The 16,534-nt window shown below is 40.9% G+C and overlaps 2 protein-coding genes across 2 annotated transcripts; both read right to left on the bottom strand.

Annotated features, from left to right (window-relative positions):
• Positions 1-4,126: 4,126 nt before the first annotated feature.
• On the bottom strand, positions 4,127-6,295 carry LOC123026280 (disintegrin and metalloproteinase domain-containing protein 20-like). Its single transcript, XM_044435713.1, has one exon. The coding sequence runs from the start codon at positions 6,287-6,289 to the stop codon at positions 4,127-4,129; it is 2,163 nt and encodes a 720-aa protein (XP_044291648.1). The 5' UTR covers positions 6,290-6,295.
• A 6,286-nt stretch (positions 6,296-12,581) lies between these two features.
• On the bottom strand, positions 12,582-16,137 carry LOC123026933 (disintegrin and metalloproteinase domain-containing protein 21-like). The gene has a single exon (XM_044437159.1). It carries the CDS (start codon positions 16,135-16,137, stop codon positions 14,023-14,025), a length of 2,115 nt encoding a protein of 704 aa, XP_044293094.1. The 3' UTR covers positions 12,582-14,022.
• Between the last annotated feature and the right edge of the window lie 397 nt (positions 16,138-16,534).

Consider the following 16,534-nt stretch of genomic DNA (forward strand, 5'->3'; position numbering starts at 1 on the left):
CAATGGGATCTTATGGGATAGTGCCTGATTGACATCTTTAAAGTTAAATCTATGGGGTAGGGTAAGTACACTTAAAATGAATGTAATACATTGAATTGCCCGATGGCAATTTTACATGGTCTTTCTCTATTTTACATGGCCTTTATTTATACTCAGGAAGTATTTTTGAAAACTCAAATGCTTTGTGTAATGATTTAAAGTGTTGGGTGTGTGCTCATTTAAATGTTGGTAAGTTTCAGATGGGCAAGGGAGGGTCAAAGAGGGGACTGAGTGAGTGAGGTGATTGGTTGGTGACTGTGAGTGTGGGGGCGGAGCTTGGGAGTGTGTCAGTAGAGAGTAATACATACATTCAGTCACTCATCTGTGGTCTGTCAGCAGTTACGGTCAGTTAGAAGCAGTTAGTGACCTGCAGAATTTGAAGAGGCAGCCTTCTCCTTAGAATCCTACATAGTGCTATGAAAGGTATTTAGGATTCATAAGGAAAGGGAAGGAGTTAGACTATTTAGAAGACACATTAGAGACCAAGGAGAGTCAAAAGTTAATATTGTCAAGTGTTATAAGTGTTGACCAAATGGTCTGGTGTGCACGTGCCCAGAAGACACATCAGGTGAAGATTTTCTTTTAAAGGATTTATTCATGAGAATAACCAGCTTCCAATAAATCAGTCATTCCAGATGGCGCACCTGAGCAGTCCTCAGTTGGCCCTTTCATACATTGATCATTAGAGGGTTACGCATAGCACATTTAACACTTTCCAATAGGTTACAGAAATGAAAAGTTGTGATGGCGTCATCTTTTCCAGTTACAAAGAAGGTGCTCCAAAGGAAAGGGGAGGATGAGGTGTTGTTACACAGAAGAGGAGGAGGATGGGCTGGGCTGCTGTGAACTGCTCTTTGTTTGAGCAGCTGTAATCTGTCAAGTGCCAACCAGCTTTCTCTGCTGCCTGGTGAGTGTCAGCTACATTTCAAGGATGCACACATGCTGATTGCCAGAGAAGAGGGTTTTTCTCAGACCTGGTTACATGACACTGATTGCATGATTTAACCAATGAAAGTTCTACCTGCTGATTTGTACATCATAAGGGGGGTGACAGATAGAAACTGAAGAAATCTGAGTTCGGGAGGGAAAGACTGAATTGAGATAAATAAGGACTGGTCGAAGAAGATTCAGAAGAGAAAGGAGGATTTGTGAGTGAGGAATCAATGGAAAGAGTAAGATATCTCAGTTAAAAGTTATTATACATTGTTTTATTCACTAAATTTATAAGTTACTGAACAACTTGAAACCAATACGCTTAATGTACAAATAAAGTTTTATTGTGTTTATTGTTAACTCAGAGTCATAGGCTGTTTGAACACCAGAGTCTCATCCTACCAGGATCATTATTCTAGAATAACCCTTCCATTAAATCATGCCATCCACGACATTGCTGTTGTTTCAGTTCTCTTACCTGAACATATACAAAAACATAAGTGAAAAGGAGGGCCAGGGAGGTATAAGAGCTCAAGCATTAACTAAGTTAACTGAGTGGCTTTTCTGCTATTTCTCTTCTTTGGGCCTAATAGGAAATGTCAGAAGGTTGGATGATTTACTCCCAGACCTTATCAAGGGAGACAAGTTTCTTCCTGAGGACAGCTAGCTTGGCTTATTGCTTTTCCTTTTAAAGTTTGCTTGCCTCCAGCTTGGATGAAAACAAGGCCCTGGAGGAGCTTCTATGCCTCATCTGGTCATAAATTGCCATTCCAGGGCTCTGACTCCAGTGTAGCAAAAAGTAAATCTTCAGGCAGAGTTGTAGTTTTGGTGATCGTGAAGCACTTCTGAATTCTCTGCTCCCACCAGTGTTCACCAGGAATATCTATTAAGTACAACTTGGCTGGTGACTTAACCTTGTCCAAGGTCCTGCAGACATTCAATACTTGCCACTGCAACCTCACACCCATGGTGGGGCGGGGCAGGGGGTGAGGGGCTGCAGGAATGCATCCTAACCTCCTTTCACAGTCCAATTTATTTCTTATTATCCCAGGTGCCCTATTTTTTCCGGGTGCACAACTCTGCTGCCCAATGGTTGAATTTTCTCTGATAAAAAAACCCCGGACTTGAGGCTTCTCCTGGCAAACTCCCTCTCTCTTCATACGGCTTCAGTGAAGCACATGGATTCCATTTTGCCGAAATTACAGAAGTAAAATGGCACTGAGAATGGCTTAAAACAAAGGAATACTTGGAACAATGTAATAAGGCATAATGCCTGGTGCACTCTCTTCCTCAGGCAGTTTGGGAAGGTATTTACCTAAGGAATTGTGGGTTTCCTTACTTTATGTGTATTGTGCAATGCATGGAAGTTGGGAATTTTAAATGAAATTTCCTTTTAAAACATTTTTTGTTTAGAAAAGTTTTGCATGGGCTCTCCATTTGAACAGTTTTGAAGCACTGTACAATAGAAATACAAAATATTTTGTAAAAATAAAATCCCAAAAATGTATTTGAAGCCAGGGTATGATGATGAAACCAGGAAGCAACCTTTTTAAAGGCTCAATATCTTCTTAAGTTATTTAAATGCCACAAAAGCTTCTCTCTCCCTTGGGACAGCATTCCCGACTGCTGATGCTGCCAGTGCTAATATAATGCTACCAATCTCACCTCTCTTGGAGATAGGACTGGAACAGCTGATGAACAAAAGTGAAGGCGGATCATACAGGGAGAAGGAGGCATGTGAGCTGAATGCCATGTTAACTGATTACCTTTACCCAGGGCTTTTTTTGTCATAGAACGCACCAGAACAGCGTTCCGGCACCTTTTTTTCAATGGATTTTACAAAGTGATTTTGAACTGCCTAGCAGATCAGCAGCAAACATCATTAACATAGTGCCTGCAGCCTGCACTTGTGTCTGCTTTTCGTCTTTTATTTGCACTTGCCTGGAGGGGGCAGAAAGGATTGAAGCCATTGTGGTTAATTTAAGTATAGTTTCTGACATGCTAAATTCAGTGCAAGATGTATTTTTGGCCGTTTGTTTCCAGCTTCTTTGGTTTCTAAAGTGTGTGTATATGTGTACAAGGGGGACACATATACGCACTCAGCTGAACAACATTTCACTGCCGCACATCGCTCGTGTAAATCAGCCATCATGGAAGAGGCAAAAGGGTTGAAAGAGTCTCTAGAAAAAACTCATGGAAGCTGGATGGAGCCTCTCACAGCCACCCAGCTGGGTACACTGATGCAGACGGGTTCCTAGACCATTCCCCTAGCAAGGGAAGCCTGTCCTATAAGGTGCCCACCCTCCAGAAGAGAATTGCTAGGGGGGTTGGGTCACCCCTCATATTTCTGGTACATTAGAAGATTAGTATTTTGGGACGTAAAGTTATCAGTATCATTTCTTCATATAATATGAATTTGCTCCAAAGCATAACTATGCATCCACTGACACTAAAGGCTTTGTTATATAAGAGATTTAACCTGCTGCTTTACCGTGGCATCATCTTCCATTTTCATAAGTGTGTGCTTTACAATTTTTCCCCTGGGTTTGCCTTTTTCATATATTCTATTCCCCAAACACAAAGTGGCACAGTGTAATGGATCTGAAACTTTTCCAGAGAATTTTGGTTCTGCCTGACATGTATTACCAGACTTTTATTGCACTAAAACCCTCTGGAAATGGTTGGGAAACGTGGGAGAGGCCCTGGATGATGGCCTCTCCCTTGAAAAGGCCCTGCAAATTGCATTGAGTGAAGGACCATGAGTGCACAATAAATGCCTCATGTGGAGAACCCCCTAAGTAAAATCATCTTCACTATTCAAGTAATACTACAACATGCATTGTGGTTTCCCATTTGAAGTAGGACTTTTATTCAGGCCTTCCATTTCACAGGATGGGAGAAAAGAATAGGAGCCGTTTGCACTGTGAGATGATAGGAAAGATTCCTGTGTGTTGAACTATAAGAACAACCAGAACGTAAGGCCAGAAAAAGAAGCTAGATAAACTGAAGAGTTTCCTGTGAGGTTTTTTTTTAAAAAGTTGTAGAAAATATTAATAGAAAGCAAATATAATTTAATATAAACTATACATTATAGAACCCATTCATCTTCGTACATTTTCATTATTCTATGTATTCTACGCTGCAGGTTTTCTTCCTATGTTGTTTCTGTTGGCTGGATTCTTGAACTCACTCTTCTAAGCTTTTGCTTCAGCACAGTCTTGTAAAATATTCCCAGAGCAAGCCCAATGAAGGCAATAAAAAGGGCACATGCAGTTCCTATAATAATTCCTGTAATAGCAGCACTCTGCTCTTCTGCAGCAGGTCCACTGTCGATGCTGCCACCGTAGCCTTTGCTTAGGCAGTCTGGAGGTGCCCAGCCATAATCACAGTGGCAATGTTTCTGGGAGTTGCATCTTCCCCGATTATGGCACTTTGTGACATCACAATCATAGTTCAAAAGGGACACATTCTTGCATTGCCCACCAATACACATCATGCCATTGCCACAAGGAGTCCCATCTCTTATTGCGCCAACATCAGCTATCTCCATTCCACTGTGGTAGTCTAAACTCCAGCATTCAGTGTTGCCAGCCTGGTAATGAATTATGGTGCTGTGCTCCTCAAAAGAAGGTAAATTAACAATATTTTCACATTGAATTCGACCACACAGAATATCCGTAGGATTACATTTTGTGTAAATTCCATGTTTAAGGCCACAGTTGCCAAAACGATCACCTTGAACATTCATTAATCTGAAACAATTATCTGAAGCAACAGTTGCTTTGTCACCAAAGATCATTTTGCACTGCCCATTATGAACAGTGCAATTCCCATGATAACAATATGCACCATTGCTGCATGGGGTACCATCTTGTATGTAAACATCGTCAGGACACCACTGTGAAGTCCCGTTGCAATATTCAGGCAGATCACAGTCGCCAGCCTTTCCTCTGCAAATGGACCGTGCTGGAAGATACTGGCACTTGGCACAGCATTGTCCAAAGGCACAAGTGACACCTGAACGTAATGTACAATCGGATTGGCAACATGGATCCAAATCACATTCAGCTTTTGAGCCACAATCACATTGCTCACCACTTTCAACCACTTTGTTGCCACAATATTTGAATTTATATATTTTATTAGGGTCCGGTGGGAAAAATAAGCAACGAGCATTCCTTTTTCTAAAATAATCAGAATAACTGCAATTGCTAAATTTATCAGTGCTTGCCAAAGTTGGAGACATTATACATTTTTTTCGATCACATTTACAGAATTTACCATCATGAATCATTCCAATGATATGTCCCAGTTCATGGGTGAATATCACAGAAAACTCCAACAAACTACTTGTAACAAATTCCTCAACAGTACTTGACCAGTCTTTAGAACAAACAGTTCCTACATATGCTAATCCAGCTGCAATTCCAAACTTCTTATATGCAAATAAGTTAGCAACATCATTTTCAAGACGATTGTTCAGTGAGTTTCTTCTCCAAATTCTGAATTTCTCAAGGGTACTTCCTATGCTAGTAACATTTATTAAGTTCTTCTGTGACCAGATCTCCAGACCAATTATAGTCAACTTAACAGAAAGAGGCTTAAACAATGAATTTGAAGTATGGATAATATTCAAAACTTGAAGAACAGTAAGAGTTTCATTTCTACCAAATTTCACATATCGCTCATGTTCAATCACAACAGCAAGCTTCAGATACCTAGTGTGTGTCCACCAGTTTTCTCCAGGAGCACTTTTGTCCACTAAAACCTCTGTTCCCTGCATCATAGCCACCTGACGACTTTGTTCTTCCTCCGTTAGCCCACAACTCACAGGGACTGCACCTATCTCTTCTTCCAAGCGATATACCACATGCTGAAAAGAAGCAGATGCCTGGACAGGTTCAATTTCATAACTCCGGTTTTCTAATTGAAACAAACCCCTGAGTCCCTCTGAGCAAGTGCTGATGGTGACCGAAGAGGAAGGCATTCCTTGGACAAAGCCATGGTAGAAGCAGTCATCCCTAATGAATGGATAATCTACCTGGAGTTCCCCTTCCTTACTATAGGTGAAGACAGGGAAGTGTTTAGGGAGAAAACTTCTCTTCTGTGTGAGATGCACTGTCTGGCTCTTCCCTTCAATTTGTATCAGGTAGGTGACATGCTGAGATTCCCGTTGTCCATATCTAGGAGTCAGTTTCCTTGGGATGATTACTTCATAAGAGGCATATGTAAAACCTTGTGGTAGTATCTGACCTGCAGTCTCATTCAGAACATTCCATATGATCAGCACCAGCAGCCAGGCGGAAATTGTCTCCATTTTCCCTAATGGTGGAAAGGATCTACCATAACCACACATAAGTTCCCTTCAACAGCTAGTTCAGGCTGAGCCTGAAGGAAGATTGGAAGGATGCTGCTCATTAGACAGAAAAGGAGGGGGATTGTGTCCATAGCAACAATCCTTCAAGTTACCTTTGGAATGGGGGAGGAGCTTGAAGACCAAAGATGGATTAGAATGATGAGAACCTCATCTAACAGATGGACAGGAAGGAATACATATTTGAAGAGTGCTTTCTGAAAGGTCTAGAAGAAGAGACAAGCATGCTGAGAGTTTCAGAATCAATATTAGGAAAATTAAAGGCAATCAAGGAAGCTAACGGCAGACTAATGGAAGGGGTGTGTCATACATTTAGAGGAGGTTCCTGAGGAGTTAATACTGATATACTGGGAGTAAATGTCAGTCTAACCTACCTCACAGGGTTGTTGTTATGAGGATAAACTGGAGCTATGTAAGTCCCCTTGGGTTCATCACAAGAGGAAAACAAGGTAGGATAAAAAGGTAATTTATTACCAGTGATATTGTTGAGGATAATATTGGATAAAATATGCAGCAGTAACAGCTAAGCTTAATGTTGATCCAATGCACAACTGCTGAGGAAAAGGGCAAACTCCTTAACAGCCACAAATAGGAAAGCAGTTGAAAACAAAGCCGCTAAGATCATACTCTCTACATACAAATGTTTGGTGCAATTGCACTTACAATGTGCATAGAATTCTGGTCACTGAACCTAAAGGGTATTGCAGGGTCGGAAAAATGCAACTAATAGGATTGAGGGGTTAGAATACTTCCCCTATGAGGAACAGTTACAACAGTTGGGATAGTTTAGCTTAGAAAAAAAGGGGAAACTGAGATATTCTAATTTATGCATGATGCAGAAAAAGTGACATGGGGTTGGACAAATTCATGGAAGAAAATACTATCAATTACTATTAGTCCTGATACACTACCTCCCATATCAGAGGCAATATGCATATGTATGCCAGTTGCTGAGGAACTGCTTTTGTACTCATATTCTGATTGCGGGATCCTGAGAGCAGCTGGTTTGCCACTGTGTGAGCAGAATGCTGCATTAGATGGACTCTTGGTCTGATTCAACATGGTTTTTATGTTCTTATAGAATAGCATGATGATCTCGATTCATCAGATGGTTAGGAAGGAAAAGATGATTGAAGAATACTTGCTGGGAGGTCTACAGGAAGAAGGGGCATGCTTGCTAAAAATCTGAGAATCAAAACCAGGAAAATTAAGATAATCTACAAAATTCACAATAGATTATTGGAATGTATGTACTATATATTTAGAGGGTCCTGAAAGCTTCTTTGAGTGGAGCCGGCTAGAGCTGGGGGTCAGACTAGATAGCCTGGGAGACCCCTTCTGACTCGCACTGTTTCTACGTTCTGTGTTACAAATACACTAGAAGATACAGTGCAAGCTTCTTGCTGTGTTCAGAAAATATGATGCAACATGAAGCAGTGTCAGATAAGCTACCATTTGAAATATACATTATGAAAACAAATGCTTGGTAATTGGATTATGCATTTTAGAGCACAATCATTTAGCCACTTAGTGCTGCTTAGGAAAATTCAGGGTCCCAGTTCAGAGCCTTCATAACAGCATTCACAAGTCAAACTTGTACATTCTTAGTTTGCCTCTCCTTGGCAAAGATATTCTTACCAATCCAAAATTTAGGGAAGCCTAAAAAACAAGGTCAGAGCTTTTCCCACATTGTCTTGATTTTTTTTTCTCATTTTCTTATTTAATGCCTCACCCTTTAGGATATCATTCCTGAGCCACTGGTTAAGAGTAAAAACATGCTCCCATCAAAGCTTCTTCCAAAGGACAAGTCTTTGTATTCTTGTATTCTGCTTATATGTTAATACAAACTGCTTCCTCAGTCAATATCTATTTGAAAAAATTCCTAGAGTATTTCTTCCCCAAATGGTTCCTCTTAAACCTTCTGATGTTCTAATCTAAGGTCCATTGAGGTACTAGATTATTTGAATTATTAAAGCTAGGATGTATCCAGGCAGAAGGCTCCTGACTCTACCAACTAGAAGGCATTGTGCAGAAATTTTTCCATAATAAATTCTCTATAGTGAGGAAAAAGATGAAAGTTAATTTATTTTTTATTTTTAAAAGAATACAATTACAAAATGCATCATATAACAAAAAAGAAGCAATACAAGATACACAATACCCTTTATATATAACCCCCCCACACACAAAAAACACACTTGCCATACATCATTAAAATATTTTTTATCTATTCTTCTTTCACCCTAACCCCACACATCAATTTATTAACAGCTATATTCCAAACTTAACTGAAGATTCAATTTCCCCTTCCATTTCTTTGTTATTATCAGTTTTGCTGCTGTTACCAAATTTATTATTAATTCTTTAATATCCCATTTCCATTTCTTTTCATAAAATAATAACAACAATGCTATTTCAGGATCTGCTTCAGTTTTTAAATTCAATATTTTGCTAATCCCCTTAAAACATTATTCAAAATTTCTTCATGTTTCACAATCCCACCACATATGGAAGTAGGTACCCATTTTTTGCCCACACCTCCAATATAAATTAGAACATTATCCATATCCATATAATTTTACCAGCATCATGCACCATTTGCATACTAATAAAAATTTTCCTTAATTCTAATTGACATACTTTTTAATATTCTCTTACCCCATATTTTCCCCATTCTTGTCTATAACTTTCCCTAAGTCCATTCTCATGAAATTTAAAAAACATCATATATGCCCTACCTGTCCAATAAAATCTTATATATCTCATTTATAATCCCTCTTATTTGCATACTACCTTGTGTCTCCCTGTACATCATAATCTCCTCAAATTTGGTAAGATCTCTACACTTACCATTTTTCTTCAACCATTCTTCAGTCCATTGTTCCACTTTAAACTCTTATTTAAGCAAATTAAATAAACAATGTAACCATTTATATTTTGATTCTACCAAATAATATTATTAGTTTGAGCTTGGTTGCAGCTCCTTAATTTTTCTAATAAGATGTCTATTCTAACTTTAAGGACATTATTGTGTGTTCATGACCCCTCAGTCACAGAAGTTTGGAATGGATTTTTGCAAAGAATATCAGGAGCAACAAAAAGGACTTCTATTAACATGTAAATAACAAGAAGGGGTGACAGTCAGTGGGAAAGGGATTCAGTGACTGATGTGAAGGAACAGGCACAGATGCTAAATGACTATTTTGCCTCTGTGTTCTTCCCAAAGCAGGACAGGGGAGATCCTCATGGGGGATCGGATGAGGCCAGGGACTTAGGGGCACAGATTAGAATCACACCCCTAGAAGTCAAGGAGCTCCTCAGGGCACTGGATGTTACAAAGGCACTAGGCCCTGATGGGTTACACCTGAGAGTACTTCCGGAGATGGTGGCGGTTCTTTCGCATCCGCTGACCTCTATTTTTGAGGCCTCATGGAGAACGGGTGAGGTTCTAGAGGACTGGAGGGTGGCATCTCTGGTCCCAATTTTCCAAAAAGGTAGTAGAGGGGACATGGGGGATTACAGACCAGTTAGCCTTACATCCATTGTAGGAAAGATAAAAGCACACGACTGGAGTATTGTGTTCAGTTCTGGGCTCCACATTACAGGAAGGATATAGCCAGGTTAGAGCCAGTGCAGTGTAGGACCACAAGGATGGTGGCTGGATTGCAGGGAAAGTCATATGATGTGAGACTGAGGGAGCTGGGTCTTTTCAGCCTGGAGAGGAGGAGACTCCGAGGGGATCCGTTGGTGACATATAGGTACATGAGGGTGTGTCACACAGAGGTGGGAAGAAACCTGTTCTCCCCTGCAGAGGAAGGCAGAGCGCGCTCCAATGGAGCCAAGCTCAAGGAACCAAGGTTCCATTTAGATGCCAGGAAGTACTTCCTGACAGTCAGGACCCCAAGGGTATGGAATAGGTTTCCACGAGACATGGTTGAAGTCCCATCAGTGAGGGTGTTCAAAGATAGGCTAGACATGCACATGGTAGGCATGCCATGAGCAGAGCTGGGTGGAGCCATGGGTCAGACTAGATGGCCTGGGAGACCCCTTCTGACTTGCTCTGTTTCTATGTTTTGTTTTGTTTTTTTACCGCGAGGAAAGTAAGCTATTACATTTCAAATGTGGAACAAACTGGAAGGAAAATCTTGCATATTGTCACAATTTCACTATACACCAAATATAATGAAATATTCTGAAAGGTAGAAAAAGAAAAACCTGGGAAAGAAAACCTAGGTAAAGAACACACACTTCTTCCTGCAAAGCAAATGGAAGATGTCTTCATAAAGCAGCAGGATAAATGTATCATGTACAGAAGACCAAAGGATACTTCCAGACAGGGCTTCTAGCACTGCAGTCAATGTTCTTCCCATGTAAGCTACAAGCAGACCTGCAAGCAACTTTCTACATGTTGAGAATATTTTCTACACTTTTATGTACCCATTTTGCTGTGTTCTATCGCACTAACGGGTGGGACATGGCTGTGTGGGTGGCAAAGTAACAATTCACTCTCTCCTTTTCCTATTTCCAAAAAGACTGTGAAGCATCCTTGTAAAACACATATAGCAGAGCTCTCTTCTCTGGTGAATGACAACATATTTATTATTTATATTATTTGTACTCCATCTTTCTACCAAAACGGTATTTATACTTTCTTACATACACATACAGAGGAAACAGCAGTTCAAAGGATATGGGATGGAGTTCTTTAGGTCTCCTGACCCATTTCTTGCCAGGAAAGAGGTGGTTGGCTTGTGGCAATTTTACTTTTTTCTCCCTTTCTTAGCTAAGGGGGTGCGGGGTTGGGACTGCACTTATTTCTCATTCTGCTCCCACTGGTCAATCAAGATCACCATCTCTTTCCATGACTGCAGAGAGAGGCTAAGAAATAGGAGAGAGGATTTAAGGAAACACTTCCATAATTATCTCAACAAATTTGATGGGCCATTAGCAGTATACAACTTGTGATGGTTCAAGGAGACTTAACTGGTGAAGCCATGTTTTTGTATAACCATTTTGCCATAATTTTAAATTTTATTTTATTGCACACTGTAATTTTCTTCCTCCTCCTCTATAAGGAAGAAGAAATTAGAATGATCTTTCACTGGGTAAGTTTAAGATGTTATAGTTTCAAGCTGTCTATTCTGCTCACAGAAAATTTAAAACCCAAGTTAAAAGGATATTGCATTAACCCAGAAAATATCAAAAGTGTTAAATTTACAAATGATCTATAGCGAATCATACTTTTGGATACTTCAATTGAGGCAAAAATTACCCAAAAGTACATGTTTATAAATACACTGTCTGGAGACAGATTTGCATTCATAATACCTACTCTCAAGGCCAAAACACCAAATTTCTTGATAGCCTGAGGGGGGAAAAATGTACTCCTTTTTATGAGATTAGTATTGCAGAATAAAAAAGCAGACTACAGCAGCCTCAAATATCTGGTAAATAAAAATGCTTTAGTTATCTGAAATCATCTCTGAGTAACAGTTCTCATGGTTGCACATCAGTAAAGAGCACTTTGAAATAATTATTACACTGTACTATTTATCATTGCATATGATAAATAATACAATAAATGTGAGCTATTTTTAAAAGTATATACAGTAAACTGTTCTGTACAAGTATTCCTGGTCAGAACTCTAAATTGATTCATACAAGAAATCCAACTGCAAAGCAATATAGTCCTGATGTATGGATTATGTGAAAATACAAAACTTAATGTTCTGGGGTTATATCAGAATGCAAAGCAAATTGTGAGTGAAGCAGGTAAATTTTATAGGAGCAGTGTTTTAATTAAATCAGTTTCACTGAGGCAATTTTCTAACATTACAGGGATCCATAAAAAATGTTTTCACCTCAAAGGTTTGGTTGCTTAAGGAATATTTCTCTACAGCATAAACACCAGAAAGCTCCACTGGTTTGCACTTCTGCCCTGTAGAAAATATGCAAGAAATCAAGATAGTTTGCCATTGTGTGTTACAATTATGTTTTATGCTTGCAAGACAGTTGATGAACAGATATAACATTTGTTCTTTACAACGTTCTTAACAAAGAAAGCAGTGTGTCAGTTTTTCCATCAGTAGGTGCTGCAATGCATAACACACTTACACATGATTAAATACATTGACAAAAACAGAATGTTGGCATGAGCACAGAACTACCTAATATGTATATGCGGGTGGGGGGAACACATTCAACTCCATTAGAAAAAATACATTTGCAAAGGCTATGTGAAGACACAAATTGGTCATTCCACCAGGATTGATGTATTTATGCTATGATTCTATCCACTGGGCAGTATCCAAAACTGCCACTGCACTCCCACTCTTTTCTGCCAGTGGGACCCACTGCCCAACAGGCCTAAAGCAGGCCAAAATACTAGAAGAAACATTAGTTTCTGGAACAGAACAGGTCAATTTTCCAAGCTGTGCTGATGCAGGCTGTTGCCAAAGTAGGTATTTCCACTTGTTTCCACTTTCTTCGGGAGTTGTGAGCTTCTGACTGCGCTAGTAGTAGGCCCCACTAACACAGGGCAGCACTGAATATTGCCCACTATTTGTTCTTGTGATAAGACTGCTGCCAAAATTGTTGATTTTGTAAACCTACAAAATTTTTGAATCAGAAGTTAATGAATGTACCATTTTGAGCTCTTTTACTTTTTTCTAAAGAAATTCAGATGCACGAGAAAGCTTGTATTGTCATTATTGTGGAATTGTTCATTATTCTACATCTACACATCCTCTGAAAAATTCTTTTTGGAATTTTTTCCCAAACTTCTGGTGGTCTTTCTGTTATAGTTTGCAAAAGTCAGTTCAGTCTAAATATTTACCACTACAAAACAGCAGTTAGGAACTTCCAGTGGATATAAATATTTTATCACAATAATTTGTGATTTAAGTCATACACATAATTTGCTTGAAGATGAAACTCTGAACTACACTTGTCCAGGAATACACCTCAGTTATTTGACTAAACTCTCAATTCCACTGTCCAGTTCCAATGCAATGTTATTAAATGCAGGCACTTGTGGAAATCATTTCAAGAACTATCTTTTGGGTCAAAAAGAATTGTGCCAACCTATTACCTACTAATGTGCTTGAGTTTTAGCAAGAATAAGAATGTTGGTTTCTCCTTTCAAATAATACAGGGTTAAAAAAGATGCAAGTGCCAATTAGAATAACGAACAAGGCTATTTCTTTATTTTTAACCAGTGGTTTCGCATAATCATTGATTCTATTATCTCCACGTGACCTGCAAATGACATCTGTCAGACAGAATCTATTTAAGTACATAGTATTCAGTGGTGGGCATGCTCTATGTCTCTAAGACACTCCATGGTAATTATCATGGCAAGTCCTGTGTGATGGCATCTTCAGTCATTATTATCTAGATTTCTCAAGTATTTACATAAGCTGATAAGCCTAGAAAACTAATGATTGTAAAAGCTGCTGCTGTTTTCATTCTTAGAGGCTAAATAAATTTTACAACAAAATGCATTATTGCAGTATAGCTTACCAAAGAGCTTAGTACAGGTCATCTTTTATAAGCTCATCCTCTCCTAAGTGTTCTCAATGTTAAGTTAGACACTTAAGGCTTGTCCTTATAAAAGAATTTGACATCTGAGACATGAGTAAGTGAAATATAGTCACATCAACAATTCCATCAGTTCCTTATACAAAGCCAATTGCAGTTCCAGAAACAACAATAACAGGAAGAACTCTTACAATGCCTGAAATAATTCCTACATTCCCACCGTTGGGCGAAGGAGGCCCACTGTCAATGCTGCCACCATAACCTGCACTAAGACAATATGGAGGAGCCCAACCAGAGTCACAATGACAATTTTTATGAGAATTGCATATGCCTCTGTTATGGCACTTTGTTTGATTACAATCATAATTCAGGAGAGAGACCTTGATACAATCGCTATCAATACATATCATGCCACTGCCACATTGTGTGCCATCCCTCACTGCTCCAGTATCAGCTATGCCTATTCCAGTTGGGTAGTTTGTACCCCAGCACAAGCTGTTGCTAAGAGAAGTCTGAATTATGGTGCTATGCTCATTCAAGTCAGGTACCTCATCAATGTTTATGCACTGGACTCTCCCACACAAGACATTCCTGTTTTCACATTTCTTATAAATATTACCAGGAATAGTGCCACAATTGCCAAAACGGTCACCTCGAGTGTTTATTTCTGTGAAGCAATTTAGTGGGGCAACCACTGCTCGTTCACCAAAAATACTTTTGCATTGTTCATCATGAGTAGAACATTTCCCATGATAACAGTAGGCATCACCATAACATGGGGTTCCATCTTGTACATAAACATCTTCAGGGCATAACTCTGAAAACCCAGTGCAATATTCAGGAAGGTCACATATATTAGTGCTTTCTCTACAAAGTGTTCCAGCTGAAATAAATTGGCAGTTGGCACAGCATGTTCCAAAAGCACAAGTGGCTCCTGTCCGTAACATACAGTTAGACTGGCAGCATGCATCTGAGTCACAATGATATTCTGAACCACAGTCACATTGTTCTCCACTTTCTACCACATTGTTGCCACAGTTTTGGGGTTCATACAGTTTCTCATGTTCTGGTGGAATTAACAGACAATGCTTCCCATCACTATTGATCAGGTTAAAATAACTGTCATAACTGCAATTGCTGAATTTACTTGTGCTGTTCTGTAATGAGGCCATAATGCAAGAATGCTGATCACAAGTGCACTCCTTCCCATCATGTAACATGCCAAGGTTATGGCCCAACTGATGAGCAAAAGTTATACTGAATGAAAACAAACTAGATGTAATAAATGACTCAACAGCAGATGCCGAGGTGGGATCACACACTGTTCCTATGAATGATAATCCGAGCTTAGCTCCAAAACGCTTATATACAAACAGATGGCCAACATCATGCCTCAGACGTTGGAGGAGTATCGTTTTTCTCCATGTATTGAACATCAACAGTAGCTCATCTATACTTTTTGTAATGGTTATGAGATTCCTTTGTGACCAAAGCTCCAATCCAACCACAGCCACATGAACACCAAGAGGTTTATAGAGTGAATCCACAATATGGGCAGCATCCAGCACTTGCCTAGCAGCAGCTGTTTCATTGTTTCCAAGCTGGACATACCATCCATGTTCCACCACAACTGCAATCTTCACATACCTGGGTTGTGACTTCCACAGGCTTCCCCGGACACTTTTGCTCGCTACATTCTCTGTGTTCTGGAACATGGCCACTTGATGCCTTTGCTCTTCCTCCATTAGCCCACAGGTCATGCGGACTGTACCCTCTTTCTCTCCCAACCGATACACCACATGTTGTCCAGCAGATGCCTGGGCAGGTTCAATTTCATAGATCCTGCCATCTATCTGGAGGAGGCCCCTGAGGCCCCCTGAGCAAGTGCTGAGCGAAACCAGAGAGGAGGGCTTGTCCTGGACAAAGCCATGGTAGAAACAGTCATCCCTGATGAAAGGATAATCCACCTGCAGGTCCCCAGCCCTGCTGTAGCTGAAGACGGGGAAGTGTTTTGGGACAAAACCTCTCTTTTGCCGGAGATGCACCACGTGGCCCTTTCCCTCAAGCTCCAGTAAGTACGTGAGGTCTTGGGGCTCCCGCCCACGCCGGGGCGCCATTCTCCTGGGGATGATCACCTCGTAGGAAAGGAATCGAAAGCCCTGAGGCGGCGCCTGGCAAGAGGCCTGGCCCCAGAATGCCCCGGAGGCGAGCACCAGCCAGAAGAGCCCCCCTCCGGGGCAGCCCAGCCCCATCGCTCGCTCGGAGGCCAAGGGAGGAGAGGCCTCGCCTGACGGCGGGGGGCGACAGCGGCGGAAGCAGCCGGGCGGCGCAGCGGAGGAAGGGTAGCCATCGAGCCGCCCTGCCTGCGCTCGACGGCAACCGGCTGTTCTCCCGTGGAACTGAGCCGCCGGCGGGAGGGGAGGGGAGGGGAGGGGGCGGGGGAGGCGAGCGGCAGGCGGGAGAGAGGCGGGCTGGTCCCGTGCGGCTGCGAGCGGGAAAAGCAGCGGGCGGCCGCGCGTTCTCCCTCTTGGCCTGCCTGCCTGCCATGTGGTTTGCACTCTAACTCCCGGAACAAAAAGGAGGGAAGAAGAAGAAGCGGCCGTGCTTCGTGGCCCTCTTCCCCGCCCGCCTGCGAACGCCCAGCCTAGA

This window comes from Varanus komodoensis, unplaced genomic scaffold, assembly GCF_004798865.1.
Source record: "Varanus komodoensis strain SLA01 unplaced genomic scaffold, ASM479886v1 scaffold3, whole genome shotgun sequence".
NCBI classification, from domain to species: domain Eukaryota; kingdom Metazoa; phylum Chordata; class Lepidosauria; order Squamata; family Varanidae; genus Varanus; species Varanus komodoensis.

Bases quoted from the DNA above. Each gene is read 5' to 3' on its own strand.
- LOC123026280 (XM_044435713.1), bottom strand. From the start codon at position 6,289: ATGGAGACAATTTCCGCCTGGCTGCTGGTGCTGATCATATGGAATGTT.
- LOC123026933 (XM_044437159.1), bottom strand. From the start codon at position 16,137: ATGGGGCTGGGCTGCCCCGGAGGGGGGCTCTTCTGGCTGGTGCTCGCC.